The 20742-nt window shown below is 42.7% G+C and overlaps 1 protein-coding gene across 1 annotated transcript; it reads right to left on the reverse strand.

Annotated features, from left to right (window-relative positions):
- Positions 1 to 17331: 17331 nt before the first annotated feature.
- Positions 17332 to 20389, reverse strand: sod2 (superoxide dismutase 2, mitochondrial). The gene is made up of 5 exons (XM_041958251.1): positions 20271 to 20389; positions 19619 to 19824; positions 19370 to 19486; positions 18126 to 18305; positions 17332 to 17982 (listed from the first exon to the last, which is right to left on the reverse strand). Exons 1-5 carry the CDS (start codon positions 20315 to 20317, stop codon positions 17837 to 17839), a joined length of 696 nt encoding a protein of 231 aa, XP_041814185.1. The 5' UTR covers positions 20318 to 20389; the 3' UTR covers positions 17332 to 17836.
- Positions 20390 to 20742: the final 353 nt, after the last annotated feature.

Below are 20742 nucleotides of genomic sequence, written 5' to 3' on the forward strand. Positions count from 1 at the left end.
TGCCTCCTGTTACTTCTTATTGATTTAATTGCGATTGTTCAGGCAACAATAAGCATGTGACCAACGCTCCCCCAGTTGTACACTTGGTTGCACCAATGATGCGGGTTTATGAGCGTGCACACCTTCTGGATGAAAGAGAAAAGGGCGACAAAAGCCACCACACTGTATTACTCAAACAACACTCACTTAACAATATTGTTGGCGTCACGTCACATGTTGTGTTGAAGTTCGTTATTTCAGAGTTTGTACAACTCGTATCGCTTGCCGTTGTCCTGAGGTCTCTGTCACTACAACTAACACTGGTGATCCTGGACCAGCATCAGAAACCTGGTTATCAGTTGTCTCTGTTAACACTGTGGTTTCCAGGTATGAGCAGAGGAGGTGGTTTGCTAACTGCAATGATATAAGCCACATAATCAGAACCATACATAAATCACGGTGAGGAGATAAAACAGCCTTGTGATAGGACCCGTGGGAAAAATCGGTGACAGCAACAATTAATGTGATATTTAACAAAGTGAAAACAATGTAATCAGATAAGTAGAACATAATAAGAAGCCTCATATGATAATTAAAGATATAATAGCTCAGATGGTGCTGCCAAAAGGCGTGCAAGCCGACTTACTCATGACGCATTGTGTTGTCCTACATGTCAAAACTCCACTCAATTTAAAACAAATGTGAAGAACTGAGCTTTGAGCTTGGTGAATTTTACATTTTGCTCTCCTTTATCTTGCCTCCATTTCCATGAGTCGTTCACACTCAGTCCCACCCTGTCTGACTTTTTGGGGTTGTAAATGTCACACCCTTCTGCCAGTGGCTGAGGAAACAGACAGACAGCGAGCGCAACAACACATAAAAACAATCTGGATTTACAGGCAGCAGTTTCTGAGCAAAGACGTAATCAGTCTGGTCCTTGTGCTCATGATAGACGTTGTTACTTATCGTTTAACTGCCATTGGAAAGCACTTCAGGGGCAGGATTTATTTACACGAAGAGGGACACTAACAGATGTGGATTAAACAGAAACACAAGTACTTCCGTGTGTGTTGGCATACGCTGCTCATTCGCCTGCAAACAGATGAAACACAAACACTATAGACATAAAAACAATGCACACGCACTACACTCGACTCATTGGACGGAAGTGATGCTTGATCCAAACATCGTAGTCGTCCAGTGTTTTACGAATCTGAAACCCCGGGTTGAGGATCTGTCTCCCGCCTTCTTGGCAAATGCATTACGCCACTAAATCTGGACTTTTCTTAAAAAAGAAAAGCATCACATCTTGAAAAGCCATCTCATACGGAAGGGAAGTCATACATGGAAAATTCAGAATGCCATCTCCCAGAGAGGCTTCCCAGGCAATATTTTACTTAATGCGTTATTAATCACTCTGCATTAAAAAAAAAAAAAAAAAAACATCCTCCGCTGGGGAGCCAGGAGATGTTGTGAAAGAGCAGGCCACGCTCTTCTCTGGCTGACGGCTGAGCCCCACAGCTCTGGATGGAAAAGTCACATCACAACAGGAGATGCTTGCATGGGCCGGCCGGCTGAGGCCAGACAACTGCCCGCAGTGGGAAGCACGTGGGAGGGACAAAAGGAGCCCAAGATAGGATGCTCATGTAGGCTGTAGGTGCAACTTTACACTGTGAGGGTTGTATGTGCAGATGGATGACAAATTAAACCTGTAATGAAAAAAAGTCTTCCACAGAGATACAGCATATGACTTCATTTTCATTGTACAGCATCTGGATTCATTAGGTTTTTCCACTCATTTATTTCAGTTTTTCCTTTCATTTGTCATCCTGCTGTATGTTTGAATGTATGCATCAAACAGGAAATTGATTGCAAATTGATTTAAAGCTGCACTAATCAATATTGTGTCATAACAATGGATCAAATTGTGCAATATGAAAGGGGTGATGAACCAAGAGAGAATCACCTGACTCCTCTCAAATCTACAGAGCGTTTTAGTATCTGTCAGCTCATTGTTTTGGTTTTACGACCGGCAGTTTCACAGTTTTGGTTCACTCTCAACACTTTCAGCCTTGTTGCAGGCAGCTGTTTTCAAGCAAAAAAACAAAAGCTCTGGAAACCCATTGTGCACCACCTGTCCAGCGCCAAACAGCACACAGTGTTAGTGACTAGCTAATAAACTTGGAGCATTCAGCAGCTAGACCCAGTTGTTTCCCTCAGCAGATGGTGGAGGCCAAAACAGAGCTAAATGGAGAGTAAACATTGGGCTTAAAGTAATTAATAATCATGAAACCAGGAACTACAAATGAATGCTAACGCTGCCCAGTGTCTGGTGGATGTGTAAAAAGGCAACTGCAGTATTAAAAACTTTATGAGGTTGTAATATTTCAATGTTATGTTTACATGTTTGCTGGTTCCACTGGAACCAAAGTGTTTAAGAAATGTAATAATGCAGCTTTAAAGCTGACCAGCAAAATCATTTGTTGAAGTCTAAACATCAGCTCTGTTAAAAAATCTGCAAATTAATGTATAAAGATACCTTAATAACTTATCCCAGTTACTTTGATTAGCCACTAGCCGCTAGCGGTGTGGCTGTAGACATGGCAATGCTGACCTTTTGGTGCTAATCAAACTACAAAACGGATCACCATGACATTTCTCACAGAAAGAGTTGTTTGCTAGAGGAAGGAAGAAGTTCATGATCCCCAGAGAATAAATCCCAATGGCTTGTGGATCTGAATAGAATCTAATAGAAAAAAAATTAATGATGCAATATTACATATATATTCTAAGGCTCTGGGAGCATTATTTAAAAGCTTTACTTCAATTAGTTTTTGTTGCTCATTAATGTCTCATTTTATATTCAGGTAAATACAGTATGATTGACCCCAAATTTTTAAGGAGCATAGATTTGCATAAGAAGATAATATCCACAACCCAAATTTATTTAGAGAACAGAGATATTAAAGCCTCAGATGAAAGGGACCTGGCAGCATGGTAACAGCTGTATTTTCTAACACACTGCATCGCATAGCATTGTGTCAGCTCCATTGCCAGTAAAAGCTCAAAATGAGCTGTAGTAACCTGTTTCCAAACTGCCGAGGCTCCTTGAAAGATCCATCATCAAGACCAGCCAAAGTACAGTTTCACACGTTTGAAAACAGAACTGATGCTCTACGAACCACTTCAGCAGTGTACTATTAAGCTGTAGCCAAATCTGCTCCAGCACTGATGAGCAACAGAGGGCCGTGTGCATGTGCACCTGCTGACCTGATTTCATCCTGCAACCTTTGGAAGAGACCAGTACCATCGGGAAAGGGTGTGTGACTTTTGAGGTATGCTCTATGACATGATCAGAAGAATACATTTGACTATAAATTGGTTGTAACTGCGCATTATAAAAAAGTAATACAACTGAATGATCATGATGCGTCTGATCACAAGGGGGAGCTCGTATCTTTCCAGTCATCCCATAATCCAAAGCCTGTCACTATGGCTGAAGGCTCGGCTTGCCAACAGCATCCCCGACAAAAGAAAACTTCAATTGAGTACTATGGATTCTAAAATAAATGAGGTTCCCAACTGCAGAACCTGCTGGAACACAGTGATGGCCCTGCAGACCAACACCTCCAACTGCCATCTCCATGACCACCATCCAGCTGCGATCACCGAACAATTACTCACTAAAAAGGATGTTCGCTAAAAAAAGATGTGCGTCCTGTCCACGATGCAGTAAAAAATGTTTGTTTCTTAACAAAATGTAAAGTGATTCCAGTATGTTTTAGTGCCATTTTAAGAATTTGAAGCATATTTTGTTAAAATGTTGTGAATTGCAGTTATTTTGGGATAATCATGACATAAAGTTTTCATATCGTCTCTAGATCACAGTAGATTGTCTCGACAGTTTTGGTTGGATTACCATGAAGTTTGGTGCTCACATTCATCATCTTTGTGAATACCCTGACTTTTCAGTGGCCGCATCGACCAGTATTTCTTGAGAAGTCAGTCGAATCAGTCGGATGAAGTCCAGCGACAGGTAGAAAACCACAGTTCGCAGGATATCAGTAACACTATCCCTGGAGAGGAGGAGGTACGGAGAGGGGATGCAGTTGGTGTTGAGGGCAACAGGCCAGCCAAGGAGAGAAGCATGGAGCAGAAAGCTAGAGTTAAGTGGCCGAGGGCTAATGATAGCAAAGAGTGGGAGGCAGTTGATAGAGATTTATCAGTCATATTAAGCAGGCTTAGAGGAGATGTAGTGGAGAAATTGGATAAAATTGGAGATGTGATCTACTCCTATGGTCGAGAGAGATTTGGGGTGCTTGTCAAAAGGAAAGGCGAGAGGGTGCAGGTCGGCAAGTCTAGGCGGCAAAGAGAAATAGAGAAGTTAGTAAAGGAAAGGAGGCAGTTAAGAAAGCAGTGGAGGAAGGCGACAGAAGAAGAAAGGGAGGGAATTAAGGTGTTGCAGGAGGAACTGAGAAGCAGGTTAGCAGTACTCAGAAGGGCAGAACACCTTAGGGAGAAGAGAAAGAAGAAGGAACGTGCAAGGTCAGCATTTTTTAGGAACCCCTTTAATTTTGTGAAAGGCTTGTTTAATCAAGAAAAAGGAGGGCAACTTAAGGCAACGAAATCAGAGATTGAACAGTATTTGAAGTCGACGTATTCAGATTCAAAGGAGAATAGGAACATAGGTCTTCCACCTGACATGCCACCATTAGGGGAAGTGGAGCAGGAGATGGATGTGAGCCCACCTAGGTGGAGAGAAGTGGTGGAGGTGGTTAGGCGTGCAAAGGCTTCTTCGGCCCCAGGGCCTAATGGAGTCCCCTACCGTGTCTATAAGAGTGCACCTGGCATCTTAAGGACACTATGGAGATACCTGAGAATAGTTTGGGAGAAACAAAGTATTCCAAGAGCATGGCGCAGGGCAGGAGGTGTCTTCATCCCTAAGGAGAAGGAGTCATCGGACCTTAGCCAGTTTCGGATGATTTCTCTCCTAAATGTTGAGGGAAAGATTTTCTTTAGTATCGTAGCACAGAGGCTGGCTAAATACTTAGAAAGGAATGGTATGATAGATACGACAGTGCAAAAAGCAGGGATACCAGGATTTGCGGGATGCTTAGCGCATACTAGCATGATTTGGCATCAGATTCAGACAGCTAAGAGGGAGAAAAGAGACTTGAATGTTGTATTTTTAGATCTGGCTAATGCGTTTGGGTCAGTGCCACATAACCTTATTTGGAGTTCCTTTGACTACTTTAAAGTGCCGGAGATAGTTGTTAACTTGGTCAAAGCATATTTCCAAGACATCAGACTGTGTGCAAGTATCGCAGAGCTCACAACAGGCTGGCAAAGATTGGAGGTTGGTATTATGGCAGGATGTACAGTGTCCCCGCTAGCTTTCACAATGGCTATGGAGGTAATTATTAGGGCTTCCAAGTGGGTCGTAGGTGGAGAGAGACGGCAGAATGGAATGCGTCTTCCACCAATTAGGGCTTATATGGATGATATGACACTGCTAACTTCAACAGTGCCATGTACAAGGAATTTGTTAGATAAAGTCAATCAGAATCTCAAGTGGGCTAGTATGAAGATTAAGCCTAGTAAGTCAAGGAGTATTTCAATATACAGAGGGAAAGTAAGTGATAGAAAGTTTGCTATAGATGGTGAGGAAATCCCAACAATTAGGGAGAAATCAGTTAAGAGTCTAGGACGGTGGTACAATGTGGACCTGAATGATGTTGAACAGGTTGTGCAATTTAGAAAGGATGTTGCAGAAGGGCTGGAGAGAATAGATAAATCAGGGCTCCCAGGAAAACTGAGGTTGTGGTGCTTGCAGTTTGGCTTGTATCCTAGGTTAATGTGGCCAATGTCAGTATATGAAGTCCCATTATCTGTAGCAGAGAGAATGGAAAGGCTAGTTAGCTCTTATATTAGAAAATGGTTGGGTGCTCCCAGGTGCTTAAGCAATGTAGCTTTGTATGGGAAAGGAATGCTTCAGCTGCCAGTATCCAGTCTAACAGAGGAGTTTAAATGCACTAAGGTTAGGACAGAACTTTTATTATCTGGGAGTAAGGACATGTTAGTTAGCAATGTGGTTCCGAATCCTTCTGGGGGGAGGAAATGGAACCCAAGGGCAGCAGTGCAGGAGGCAGAGGCAGCTCTTAGGCATGCAGAAATAGTAGGAAATGTTCAATTTGGCCGGGGAGGCTTGGGGCTTGGCCCAGGCAAACCAGTGTGGAATAAAGCAGGTCTAAAGGAGAAAAGAAAGCTTGTAGTGGAACAGGTGCGTAGGCAGGAGGAGTTGTTAAGAGGGGCAAAAGCAGTTGGTCAAGCCAAACAGGGACAATGGTTGAATTGGGAAGGTGTTGAGAAGAGGAAACTTAGTTGGAGGGACCTGTGGAATATGGAGGAAGGCCGTATTAAATTTCTGATAGGGGCGACATACGATGTGTTGCCAACCCCGCAGAACCTAAGTCTCTGGGTACAGGGCGATCAATCGTGCCCACTCTGCTCAGGTACAGCAAGTTTAAAGCACATTTTGTCAGGTTGTAGAATTAGCTTATCACAAGGCCGGTATACATGGCGGCATAATCAGGTGCTGAGAAGCTTAGCCGCAGGCATTGAGGAGAGAAGGAAGCAGGTGAATTCTGGAAGTTCTAGAAAGGAGAGGTTAGATGTGCAGTTTGTTCGAGAGGGGGAGAAAAATAGAGCTGCTAAGTCAGGGAGAAAGCAGGGAGGTGGCTGCCTGGTAGGGGCTGATGATTGGCAAATGCAGGTCGACTTGGGAGGACAGCTAGTTGTGCCCCAGGAAATAGTTTATAGTAATCTGAGGCCAGACATTGTCTTATGGTCAATGAGTAAAAAGACTGTGTATTTTATTGAGTTAACAGTCCCTTGGGAAAATTCAGTGGAGGCAGCTTATGAAAGGAAGAAGACTAAGTATGCAGATTTAAAGACAGAATCTGAGCAGAGGGGATGGAAGACCAGGGTCTGTCCGGTTGAAGTGGGGTGTAGAGGTTTTGTTGCAGGGTCAGCTGTTTCACTGTTGAGGGAGCTGGGAGTGCATGGGCAAAATTTAAGAAAGACAGTGAGGGAGATGTCAGATGAGGCTGCTAGGTCTAGTCAGTGGATATGGATCAGGAGAAATAATAGTAGTTGGGGGGTGAAATAGGGACAGTGGGGGGGCAGGCAGAGGACATGCATGCCTAACCCGGCAAGAGAAGAGGTTAAAGTCTGAACAAGACACCTCTCCTCTGCTCTGCTTTCCCCGCCCCATCTTCTCGCTCTGCCAATAGGAAGAGAACCAGGAAGTTTAGATAAGGTGGGGGTGTGGCCAGCTAGAGTCTCTCTTTGGGACCATGCGGCCTGTTCAGGTGAGTTTGCGTGGTAAGACACAGAGTTGGCTTGTTTTTTGATCTTTTTGGTTGTTTTCCTGTTTTGTCTGCTTCTTGAAGGAAATGTTAGGGTTTGTTTTCCTGCTCTGTTTGCTTTTTGAAGGAAATGGTAGGGTTTGCTGCTTCTTGAAGGAAATGTTAGAAGAGGCTGTTAAATCTAGTCTGTGGTTTAGGCCTCCACCTTCAGCACCTTCTAAATTTTCCACCCCCTACCCGAACAAGGGTCTGTATCCAATCCCTACTTTCATCTTTTGACTCTACCTCTTTATTTTCTATCCCCTACCCGAACCAGGGTTTGTATTCCCACCCCGCTTTTTCTTGGTGCAGTTGGTGAGAGGCAGGGGTAGATGATGGTAGTGTGGCAATCGGCAGTTACATGTGGCATCTAGGCCTGTGGTAGCATTGTAGCAGCTAACAATAGCTAAAGCGGTGAGAGTATGATAGTATCTTAGCAGTTAGTATTGGTAGCTAGCAATTAACATTAACAGTATAGGTGAATCTAGCGTTATTGTCTTCTTCTGTTCCTCTTAGCAGGTAGCGGTTAGCACATAACATTAGCTAAATGGTAGCATCGGAACTGTATTGTCTTCTTCTGTTCTTCCTAGCGGTTAGCAGTAGCATTAGCAATAGTTAAATGGTAGCATCGGTACTGGCCACTACCTGGAGCATCTCTGGGTCAGTTGAACGTGGCGGTGCTGTTTGGATTGTGTAGGAGCAGTGTGAACTGGCACTAGGGGGGGTGACTCTGGGACGCCGGAGTTCACTGCCTAACCTCCTGGAGGTGTAGTGGGACTAAGTAGGCGAAACACTGTTGAAGGGAGGTTTCCACCTGATGACCCCCAGAGACGTGTTAGGAATCACTGCTCTTTGGCAGGTATAGAGGCAGATTAGAGCTCCAAGGTTCTTCACTGAGAATGAATCCTCTTTTTGAGCACAAGTATCTTGTGTTTAAATTAACTTTGGTTTATCTATCCAACAGCCCATATAAAAAGCATTACAGGCTCACAGGGAGGGTAGCCTGACTCCCCAGAGTCATTATTTAATCATTACCACACACACACACACACAATTGTGGTAACTTGTGTTTTGTCTTTGTCCCATAAGGAAGGCGAGTCTCCACAGTATGACTCTGTAAACAGATGTATGTCCACAGTGTGAGTAATACATGTCTGCACACACACATGGTCTCTCTCACTCGCTCACACACGCACACATGCACACACACACACACAGTTATACTGTTTGAAGTAGAACCCTGTCCATGACATGTCTGTCTTCTGCTACTAATTAGGCATTAAAAAGCTGATATAATGTTGACAGTTCTTCCACAGTCTGGGTGTTTCTATTGTGTGGCTGTTTATAAGGAACTTCCTTCTGATCTGATTTAAATCTGAAAGCAATTACTTGTGTGTGGATGTGTGCATGTCTGCATTCAAATGTGCAGTGTTCTTGCGTCTGAAGGGACTTGTGCGCTGCAATAACTCAGTAATCAAGCATGTGTTTGCGCATGTGTTGATCATAACCCCTGCAGAGTGCTGAGGCCCGGCGTGGTGCCGTCGTTGGTAAAACGCTGCCGCAGATGTGTGAGGATGAGGTCACTCACGTGCGGCCTTAAAGACTTCCACTGATGCTGAATCACCTCACATGGACGGAGGAGCAGCAGAGGGAGGAGGGGAGAGGAGCAGTGAGAGAAGCAGACAGCACACACTGCATCTCAGGCCACAGATTAAATTACTTAGTTGTATCTGTTCTGCCTTAATGAAAGATTGTCATCGAAGTGGAAGATTTCAGCTTGCAGGAAATTAACGATGTGAAGGAAAACTGTCTCTCATATACTGACATTAATCAGCGTGCTCGCTTTGAGACAAGCGGCCGCTGTGATGACGTCGCTTAATCCAGAGTCATTAAGGAAAAAGTGAAAGAATGAGAAGGGAAGCAGGCCCAGACTTGGAGTAAAACAGTGCGGTGGGAGTAAAGTGAACAAGAGGAATCAGCGCAGTCGAAGAGGCCGTATTAAAAGAAGGAATGGCAGTGAGAAAGTGGGTGAGTGTGAAATTAGCTGGGACGGCGGGAAGAATGCTTTGAGGGCTTATTTTTCTAAGACTTTCTACCCGACTACTGGTCTGACTGCCAATATTGCATCTGTTTCTGAACACAGCAGTGACTATGGAAAATCCCCTGGCAGGGAGAATCTCCATCACACACACACACATCGACACACACATACATGCACACAAACATGGACGTTAAACCTGCGGCTCTCCCTTCACTCTATTACATCGACCTCTTCCATAATTGGCTTTCACTTTCACCTTTGCCCCCCTCTGGGCTCGCCCTTGCTTGTTGATTGTACCCAGACCTCATCTCCCACCACATCCTCTCTGGCCTCACATGCTTTTCTTCTTCCTTCCCCACCAGCAAACCGACACTTCATGCCACATTCGAGGGTTTTAAATTGATCGACAATCACGGGCTGGTTCTTGTTACAGAGCTGCAGTCTAGACTTATTAACAAACGTTGGACTCTCAGCTCTGTTATGTAGTCACCATTACAAACTGGATTCAGACTCGTGAGGGCCTGTGACAGGTGAAACAAGACCAGAAGAGGAAATGAGTTAAAAAGCCTCCAAAAGTCTCCCCTTAGACTGAAACCCCTGTAGATGGATTCATGGCAAACCTATCTTTTCTATGTTTTTTTCCAGCTCTGGGGACAGCAGGTGAAAAATCTACCATTGCAACGTTTGAAGCTGCTTTTGACCTTGCTTCTTCTCTTTTCAAAATACCTTCTGTTGTGACCCAGTCACTTTTTCCATGCTGGGTTCCTGCTCCTAGTTTTCCATGTGGAGATGTGTTTAGATAGACAATGAAATATAACAGAGCAGAATGATGAATGGATTGTGATGGATTCAGGCAAAAATACAGACAAGCCTCTCTTCTGTCCGGCGTGATCTCATTATGTATGACATATGATGTCAGCTGAGAGCAGTTTGCAGATTAAAATAGCTTGCTGTGATTATTAAATCTCACCATATGTCAGATGATGACTTGATATCTTTTTGGAAGATTCTCAAGCAGAAGCCATTTCACCAGTCACTACTCTTTTTTTTAGCAGCTTGCGATCACATTTTAACGGCTCTTTCCACGCAAACTATTCACACCTTAAATGGCTATACTTAAAACAAATAAGTTCGCATGACATGTTTGTGTCCGTACACGTCAAAAGCGATCTTACAGCTGTAGATGAAGGCACACACTGTTGGACAGACATTTGTTGTGTTGCAATGAATGCAATCCGCTGGGCGCACAAAAAGTGTGGGAAAAAGTTGTGCGAGGACTGGAAAAACCTGCATATTTTCTCAACTGTGCACACCTGACCAATCGCTGTGTGAAGCTGATGTTACTGTCAGATTCAGAAAGTTAAAAACGATCAATTCCCATGGAGGAAAGGTGTGGGAGGAGGGCTTCAGACGCTGTTTGAAGATCATTTGACGCATACTGAGGCCCTTCGCAGATGTTCGTTTTAAAACAGGGGCTGCGTTGGTGGGGGCATGTCATTTCATCATAAGGGCAAAGGCTTGATTAAACTTTGATTTCTGTGCAGTAACTGCTTACTTACTCACAGTAGGCTTCAACACACTTTATATTCTTAACTCTCCAGCATGCACATCTGTCAAAGGCCCTGTTTTCCAGCCAGTGTGTTATAAGAAGATTCTCCCTCATTCCACCTCCCCAGGAAAAATAAAATCTGCTGCCGCTGCTGACACAGCCAGCTTTCCACAGTGCATTGGTAAAGGTTAAGAGGGAAAAATTGCAGACACAGCTCAATGTGTTGGCATATATAGAAGTGCTAATAGAATTTATGTCTTGTTCATACTCGTATGCACTCACGAACATGCAACTTTGATCTGGATACCTCTGGCCGGCTTCAAAGCTGACACATACCATCAGAAATGTTGCCCCCCCCCCTTTTTTTTCATGGGTTGATGCCACAGGCCTGTTGGACTGTTGTTTTGATGTGTTGTTTAACACTGATGGCTACAACATTTTTATAGATTAGTGCATATTTTTTTAGATCCATATTCTCTGAAGGTCTTAGAATACTTTTGTGTTAGATCTGTTATTATTAATAATTTCATGCACGAACTAGAGCCACACTGCTAAATAGATTGAGGCGATATGTTGGCTGATATTACATTTTTGCATACAGGATATATGATACTGGCATATATGTCAAGAAGTTGCAGGACAGAAAAGTTAAATATATTTTTGAGGTAGCTGGCGTTGAAACAGTGTCTTCATTACATCAACAGGAGAGCTTTAGAGCTTTATTTTAGAGCTTTAGAGCCATTTTCTCCAGCTCAGTGCACATTTCACTTACAAATTTAAGGGACCCTTTCCAAAAATGGTGATATAAGCGTTTATCGGCTAATATGAAATTTGACTTTTTAAATTCTCAAATATCAAAGTTGGTATTGGCATCAACAATCTAGTATCTGCTAGGTTTATATCTGAGTAAAAAATGTGTACAGGACTTATATCTAGCACATAAACTCTGACTTCTTCAACGCTGGCTAGCATAGAGCAAGCATTGCAGCATAGCACAGATTGAGGAGTGATGATAGTACTTTGGCAGCTAGTTTGCAGGCTTCAGTAGACTTAAATAAAGTTTCCTCTGCGTCTATGACACCACATGTTTTCTCTGATCTGCCCACTTTAACACTGATGCCAAATGATCTGCATACTTTCTTCAGTGCAAGAATTTAAACCATTGTTTTAAAATCAGATATATCACCTCTGTGTATCTGCTCTCGATCTGCTCTCTTTTGATCCAGAGTGCTGTCTTGTCTATTGTCAAATCAGTTCTCACTGTGTCACCTTGTAAAGGCAGCGGGACTGATTTAGACAAGTTCTATTGTTCTTTGATATATCTCGGCTTGCAGCTTTCTTTCCCTCATGCTTCAGTCGTTGCTGGACTCACACCAGAGATTCCATGAACGTCAGGTCATTTCTTAGAGGTCAACATGTGCATCTAAGTGATATCAATGGTGCTGGAGCCAAAGCTAAACAGGACTGCTCGATACATAGTCTGAAACAGATGTACTGCAAATACACGCTGCACTGAGCCAAAGAAGCAGAAGGAAAAATAAACTAAATTCTGTCTTAAATTCACTCTATTCCATGGATACCTCCCATTTAACAGTAATCTCTAGTGTAAATTGTGTTTATATTTCAGTATATCAGCAGTAAATCCTTCAGGCACATGCTGATTAATGGCAACTTCAGCTCTTCCTGGGTTTCCCAAAGAGAAAAACCAAGGAGGCTTCCTCTCTTGCTACTGTCTGTCACCGTGCGCCACTTTTGTGGATACCTGGAAATGACGGAGGACGGTTGTTTTGATGTGTTTAATGAAGCTCTCTGTTGCACGAGGCCACATGCAGACGCTGATATGATTTTAAATATGACAACTTGTTTTTTAAGCTCGAACCAATAGGAGCACTGTGGAGCAGGCGCAGCTCCATCCCAGACAGGAAGTCAAATCTGCTGCACATGAAGGCACCTTATTGCATTATACCAGTAATACTCAGTCTTTGGGTATTCTCCAGATACTCTTTATTTCATTTTAGTCTCTTCCCCTCTGACATCCTGAGTGCATGTCAGAAGAGGACCTGCTGAGTGCTGACTCTCAGCAAAGGATGAGAGAAGACGGCCAATTTTCGACAGGAAAAACTTATCCACTCTTTTGATTAAATCCAGTGGGATTATTGAGTCAAAATCCAACAGGCTTAATTGCCAATATGAGTGATGCAGAAATGGAAATGTCAGCATCAGAAATGATGGATATGGAAAGAAAACATACACACAAAGGAAATAATTTCCAGACTACTTTTAAACAAGGTGTCAGGGTTATAAAGCTTTTCACTTTCATGCTTCAAAGGCCTCTACAGCATCACAGATTTTGTAGGCCTGTAAAATGACCCATGAAAAAATGCAGAGGTGACTTTATGAGAACAAATATGAGCAATTGTTCTTCATTTTATGGATACAAGGATCGCAGGTCTACAGCTTTTGTCCTTGCATGAGCTGCATTTGGCAGCGCGGGGAGAACTTCATTTTATAAAGAAGAAAAGCCAGTGATATCCGTGTGGATTTGTCAAGCTTGGATCAATCCCACATAAACCTAAATGACCCCAGGCCTGCGGTGATTTATCACACTCTGCTGCTGAGACGATGTCCACAACCCTTTAGGCTCACTGGTGTGAGTGACTGTTACATAACTGAGAAGAATTAACCAGACACAGTCACGCCCTCTTGCTAAAACAATCTTCTGCTCTCTTTTCTTCAAAGCTTTCTAAGAGGCAGATTTCCAGGTGGAGAAATGTTAATGCTGAGATGAAACACTAGCAGAGGCAGAAGAGACCGAATCATGGCGAGCTGATGAAATATGCTATATGCACCTATGCCTTATTCAAGCTCTTGAGGATGCTTTTCTCTCCATTTGGTCTTTTGAGCAGCCATGATGAATCAATCACGCTGTCAGGCTGAGGTATCATAGCTCACCACAAACTCACCCTGCTGCCTCAGACCCACTGGTGTCTGGTTCCTGGCTTCCAGCACCTGGTGGAGAGCACTCAGACTAGGGCCTAGACCCAAACGGGTGCCCTGGATTTAGCTACGTCGCACTCCCTGCCAGGAACAATGTACGGCAAAACGCTGGAAAGTTTTACCTCCCGAATGTTGACACTTCACTTTCTCTAATGGCTTTCCAGTCCAAATGGGACAATGACATCTTGTGCAAGGAAACAGCACAAGCAATCCACATCAGGGAGCAGTGTGACGGAGGAGCAGAAATGCGATGACAAAGCTGCAAGGGTTGTGGAGACAGAAGAGATTGAGGATGTTGACCTCCATTCAGGAAAGAGTCACATGTCAAGTGTGCATAACTCAGATATCAGATTTGCTTGGAGGTAAATGACAAGTATTGATCTTTCAGTGCAGATGTGAACGCCGCAGAGCACGTGGTTCCCAACCTTTTTCCCTGTCAGACACGTCACCCATCATGTTCCGAATGTCTTCATTTTAATTGATCTTTAACTGGATGTTATTTCAAACTTCATTCATTAATATTTAGGTCATTAAGCAGCAGAAGATAGCTTTTTCAATCATTGATCCATTAGCTGTTTTACCTTATTCAATGCTTTAAACTAGCTCAACTGACTTTATATGTTTCAACCATTTATCTGCTACTTTTAGGTATTTCAACTGATTATCAATTGCTTACAGCTATCTGTTTCATGCATCCATTACATTTGGTTATTTCTGTCATTACTTTTAGCTTTTCCAGCATTTATTAGCAAGTATTAGCAAGAGAGACCAAAACATTTTCTGTAACAGGCTGTAAATCTTCAATATGGGGGTCTATGGGGATTGACTCGCTTTTGGAGCTAGCCTCAAGTGGCCGTTCAAGGAACTGCAGTGTCTGGCACCCCAAAGGTTGCCACCTGGCTGCACACTGCAAAGAGTCAGTACTTTTACACTGGTTCTGCGTTCTAAAACCCATCAAAAGCCAGAAAAGGCATAAAAAAGTAACAAGTATGAATAAGTAATAAGATAATATTTTTGAAGGTTTCAGTGGTTTTCTCTTTGTTGGCCACTGACTTTTTATCTTTGAAATGTGGGACAACATTAACACTGCTATGCAAGAAAGACTCAGTGTGTGGTGCCACCAGCTGTAATTTGAAACAGTAAAGAATACAGTATGTGATGGGCATGCGCTATGCAGCCACTTTCGCCCCGACAATGAAACTAAGGATGAGAGACAAAGCCACAGGCGAGTCTCTTTGCATGCTTGTCGGCGCTCGCTCAGAAGCTGCACCAACAGTCGAGATCACATTTCCCAAAGTCTGTGTATTTGTGTGGGTTTGAAGAAAGCTAAACAAAACTGTATTCTTTGCTGCAACTAAAAGTTCTCTGCAACACTGATCAACATGTGTCAAAACATTAAGCTATCTGTTTTGCGTACGTCCCAAAGCTGCTATTGGATGCCTGATGGAGGCTGAAAATGGGACTTGTGACAAAGTTGCAAGTGTGTGTATGTTTCACTTTCAGATTTTTGCAAGAAAAGAGGTTTTAATTGCAGCCTTTAGGAAAGAGCACTAGAGAAGGAAACGAGGAGAGGGGAGAAAGAAGAAAGGCAGATTTCAGAGGAGCTAAACTCAGTGACTGAGACATTTCCCCAATATTTTCCCCTCTTCACTTCCAGAGGTTAAAGAAACTCTATCCTGAGTGAATTCCATCTTTTTTACGAGTTGTGGAAGAGGGAAATAATTTTTGGCACACCCAAACTTTTACGGAGCAAAAGTAGGCCACATTTAGATGGACCATCATCTTATAAATGGGGAGACTTCTGTTTTTAAATGCTGGCAATGCTCAAGTTTGTGTGCCTGTATTTATGGCTCTGATAAATTGAAGCAGTTCTTTGTCATTCATTCCAAAAGCAGTCTGAAGTCAGTTGTCATTAGTTTGCCTGTTCCCACAGGCTTTCTGCTGCAGCTGGTTTCTGCCACATCAGTAGTGTCTTTATATGTATAAGTCCCAAAAGGCCTGTAGGTCAGATTTAACAACCATTATCTGTGTAACAATAGAGTCACACTGCGCCAATTTGTAATAATTCACTGATGCGTCTGCAAAGTGTTTAAATCAAGAGTTTGAATGACATGTTTTCATTTTTTATTGATTCATTCAGTAACTTCATTTAGTTATCAGATCGTGACCAAAACAGTACATAATTCAATACAACCAGGAGAGCTGATTCCAGTCTCACGATTCGAGTCTGGTCAACATGTGCTTGAACTCACCATGTCCACTGAAAACCAGTTCACCTCTACATCATGGCACCACCTCCAGGGAAAGGGAGAGATCTCTGGAATGTTGACATTCCCACTGGCAAATCAGTCAGCCCTAATCACTGACAGGAAGAGCGGAGCCACTTGGATGACAGGAGATTAGCCACCTGGAAGTCATTTGTTCAGCTGAAGTAAGCTTGTCCTTGATATTATTTTGAAGGAAACCACCTTTTCTTTGACATAAAATTAACTCAAGTCACACACAGTGTGCTGTTAAAGCTCTTTAAAATCCCCTGTGGGCTGTATTGATGAAGAGAGTAATTAACTGTAACTTTTGAAAGTCTGTCTAACCAATGTTATACATGAACATACAACTCCAAAGCACCCATAATTTGAATGCACTTGATATTGTGTGCATAGGGCTCATTGATCCAAAGAGCACCTACAGCAGGAAAACCTTGGAAACACTGCCCTCTTTTGGTAATACTGTGGAGCAGCAGATCACACAAAACTGTGTAGTCTATGATATGTCCAATAAATAAAGTCATATTTTTCAGCTCAGACATCAAGTTTACAGCACTGGACACACCATATATGATTTAGATACTATCTATTGTCTTCCAAAGAGTATTAGGACATCTCACAGACTGGAGTTGACAATATCAGCAGGGCTGTGGTTTCTCAGCAAGCACTGTTTTTCAACTAAATCTTTTGGTTGGAGTGAAGCCAACTTGGCCGCACTTTAGAAAAGAAAATCTTTAAAAAAGTTGTAGGAAACCAAATGTTGATAGGCATCATGCAGTGCAATATAAGAGGAAAGCTGAGAATTGCAGCCAGGGAGAACTCTTTTAGGTGCCTCACCAAATTTGGTCAAAATTGCTTACTTTGTTGAACAAGGCTTCAAAAAATGTTTTTTGTTTTTTTTTTAAACTCCATGACCCCTGTTAAACATCCAATAAAAGCAATCTTTATTGTCTTCAGGTGGGAGTATAAAGATCTGAACCAAACTGAACTTGAAAAGTCTCAACTGTAGCCTCAGTGTTGGTCACAACTATGACTACAATGACCATGACTTTATTTTCTCTGACATGAATAACTGTCTAACAATAGTTACATGATATTCATCACAGCACACAGAAATAGAAAAATAAAGCACCAACAATCCAGCTTTTACAATTCAAATCCTATAACTTTATTATAATACATCAGAAACATGGACTGCAACAACATTGTCTGATGGTGCTATTCTGGCAAAGATAAAACTCACTGAATATACACTCTGGTTCTCTAATCCCTAATTTTCATGTATGGCAGCCAATATTTGGGTGTGATTCACAGAAGCCAGCCTGAATGTGAAAGGAGGCCAATTTGTGCGTTTGAAAAAAGTCTGGAGGTTGAGAACAGACCTGATCTAAAAGGCGTTTGCAAATAATTTCAAGTTTGCTTGAACTTGCATAGATGCAGAGTAGTTTCCACCAACATAGACAGTATTTTAGATAATTAGCTTAGACGTAGGTGATCATCTGAAAACTCCATGCAAGGTAAAACTTCAAAATTATTTCCAACTGCTATTTGATTCAGGTCAAGGTGAGAAGGGTTATGGGGGATATTTGAGGATTAGATTCTACTTTTTGGCAGTCTGGAGACGCTCGCTCACATTCTCCCAGTTGATCACATTCCAGATAGCCTTAACATAGTCCGGCCGCACATTTTTGTACTGAAGGTAGTAGGCATGCTCCCATACATCGATACCAAGGAGGGGGATGAGGCCTGTGGGTCAGAGACAGGAAACAATCACCCTGACAGCTCTGTTTCATTGTGATACTCGGCAAAGGAGTGTATGAGGAGGAATTATAAATGATATTCTGTTGAAAGAAAGTCTTATCTGTACTTCAAAGCCGTTTTCAACTGACCTGTAGTTCCCTGCAGGGGATCCTGGTTAGCACAAGCAGCGATGCGAAGTCTTCCACTCTCCTTGTCGAAGCCCAGCCAGCCCCAGCCCGAGCCCTGCACCGCCACTGTAGCAGCAGACATCTTCTCCTTCATCTTCTGGAAGGAGCCAAAGTCCCGCTTAATGGCCTCCATCAGCTCCCCTACAGGAAGTGACACAGACAGGTTCTACTTGAGGGCAATACTATACATTAACAGGAAGAAACTAAATGAGAAAGCATTTCCAGTAAACTCAATCTGCATATTTACATTGTTTTATTTTACAAGATATCTGGAAGTGAGATGCCCTGTGAGCCTCATGATATGAAAATAAATTTCTAGAAAAGCCATGTAATATGATGGATGCTAAATGACGTCCCATTATTGACCCACTTCGGCAGCATCTTGGATCACTAGGAGGCACAAGAACTAAGGAAAACAGCATTAATACAACACATTGCTGAGATACAGTACCAGCTTTTCAGGCACTGACTGCCAACCTGATGAATGTAAGTCCAATATTACTCCTTTTTAACTCTCTAGTTTGGTAACACAGACAATTGGTAGTTTCAAGTCTTCTTCAATACAGTATGATATTCATTTTGGAAATTGTGGTCACATTTAGAGTAAAACAGACGATAAAGCAGGGTATGCCTCAGGGCGTGGCTACCTTGTGATTGACAAGTCATTACCACAGTGTGTCCTTGGGTTCTCCATCAGATCCAATCAGGAAAGAGGTGTAGAATGCATATCCTCCCCAGCTCCATCCTTTCTTCCAAATACAGCCACTTCTAGTTCCAAAAACCAAGATGGCCACGTCCATAATGCCAAAGTCGATGCTTCCAAATGGCAGTCCACAGACCAAAGGATGACGTCACAGTGGCTCTGACCACTATTTAATATGCAGTCTGTATTTGGCATGCTAAATCCTCACACAAAACAACTGAAACTTTGGCTTTTTGGATGCTTCACAAGCTATCCATTTACTTTACTCTCTGCTGTTTTATGCTGGGGAGGTTGTCTGAGCTTATTTAAGGGGAAAGGCTGGCTATGTTTTACATTGGTGGCTTGCAAAGGGCTAAAAGCTGCACAGAGCTGCTACCCACAGTAGGTGCAGCACTACTAACTTAACATTAGATGACAGAGTCATAGTTAACCATAAAACAACAAAGCTGTGTAGGGAAACTAGTAAATAGAAAGACAAGTTGTGGATCCGTTTTTGCCCTACCCTGTGGTTCGCCTCCACCATTAGGAGAGAGGTTTGTCCAGAAGATGGTGTGGTTAATGTGGCCTCCTCCATTAAACTTCAGAGCAGGCTGGAGGGCAACCTGTGCTGTCACATCTCCTAAAAATACAAGTCAAGTACAAGCAGGTGAATACAAAGACATCAGATCTATCAAAAATATGTGACTGTAGTGTGTTTGTACTTTATACAGAAGCAATCTGCTGATTAGTTCTTGCTAGTTTGTGTTTGTACCCTTTGCTAGTGCCTCCTGATATTTCTCTTCTGCAACATTGAGGTTGTTCACATATGTGGCATGGTGCTTGCTATGGTGCAGCTGCATGATCTCTGCATTGATGCGGGGCTCCAGGGCACCATAGTCATAAGTCAGGTCAGGGAGCGTGTGCTTCTGCCTTGATGCAGCGACTTGGTTTATAGCTTGGCTCAGGCTGGCTGCACACCTGAAGCAAAGCAGAGTGAATATTAACCAACCATACCGTATCAAAACACAGCTTTGAGCTAGGAGTAAAGGCACGACTGTTCCAACAGACTGATAAGGCTTGAGCAGCTGCTTTAAGTTACCAAAACTACATTTCTGGTGTTGTGGTTTATCATACAGTAGTTGGGTGACTAACTAATTGTTAGCAGAATTAGCTGTAGGCTCCAAGTTAGCTTGGTATGAAGAAATGTGACCGAATATAAATAACATCCTTTTTTTCTGGTGCGCCACAAGCTAACCCTGCTGAGCTGCTAAACTAAGTTAGCGTCCTGGCTAGCTAACTGTTAGCTCTGAATAAACTGTCTCAAGTTCATGAGCAGTCGCCGCTACCAGGAGTCCGCTGGCCTAATTCCTTTTCCACTTTGAACAATGTAATGGCACTGAATGATAAGTTCATATGAGGTTTACCTTCGTATTTGACCAACTCTGCAAAGCATGTTCATGATAGCTCTCATGTGGTTGACAATACAGAGTAGAAGCACTGGTAACTGCCCTTGAAATGTGCGATTTCAACCTGACAGAAGGAGCGACCGTACCATTATCGTCAGATGGGGGTGTTCGCGAGAGTGTGCAATAATTATAAAACTCAACGGCGACAATTGATGCCACTACCCCATTTCATAAATATTGAAAGATAATATATAGTGGCATATGTGATGACAACGTGACATATTAAAATATATTTAAACATATTAGATTAGACATTTTACCCCGCCCTCTTCTATAACATTTTTCAATTCACCCTTCTGATTGGTTTCCAGTGGCCTTAATAGCAGTGATAGCCGAAGCATCGTTGCATATTTTGTTACAGAAATAATGTGCTCATGTCTATAAATTATATTAGATTTCCGATGTGAAACATACGATGTTAGGGTAAATA

This window comes from Chelmon rostratus, chromosome 18 (assembly GCF_017976325.1).
Source record: "Chelmon rostratus isolate fCheRos1 chromosome 18, fCheRos1.pri, whole genome shotgun sequence".
In the NCBI taxonomy this organism is placed as follows: domain Eukaryota; kingdom Metazoa; phylum Chordata; class Actinopteri; order Chaetodontiformes; family Chaetodontidae; genus Chelmon; species Chelmon rostratus.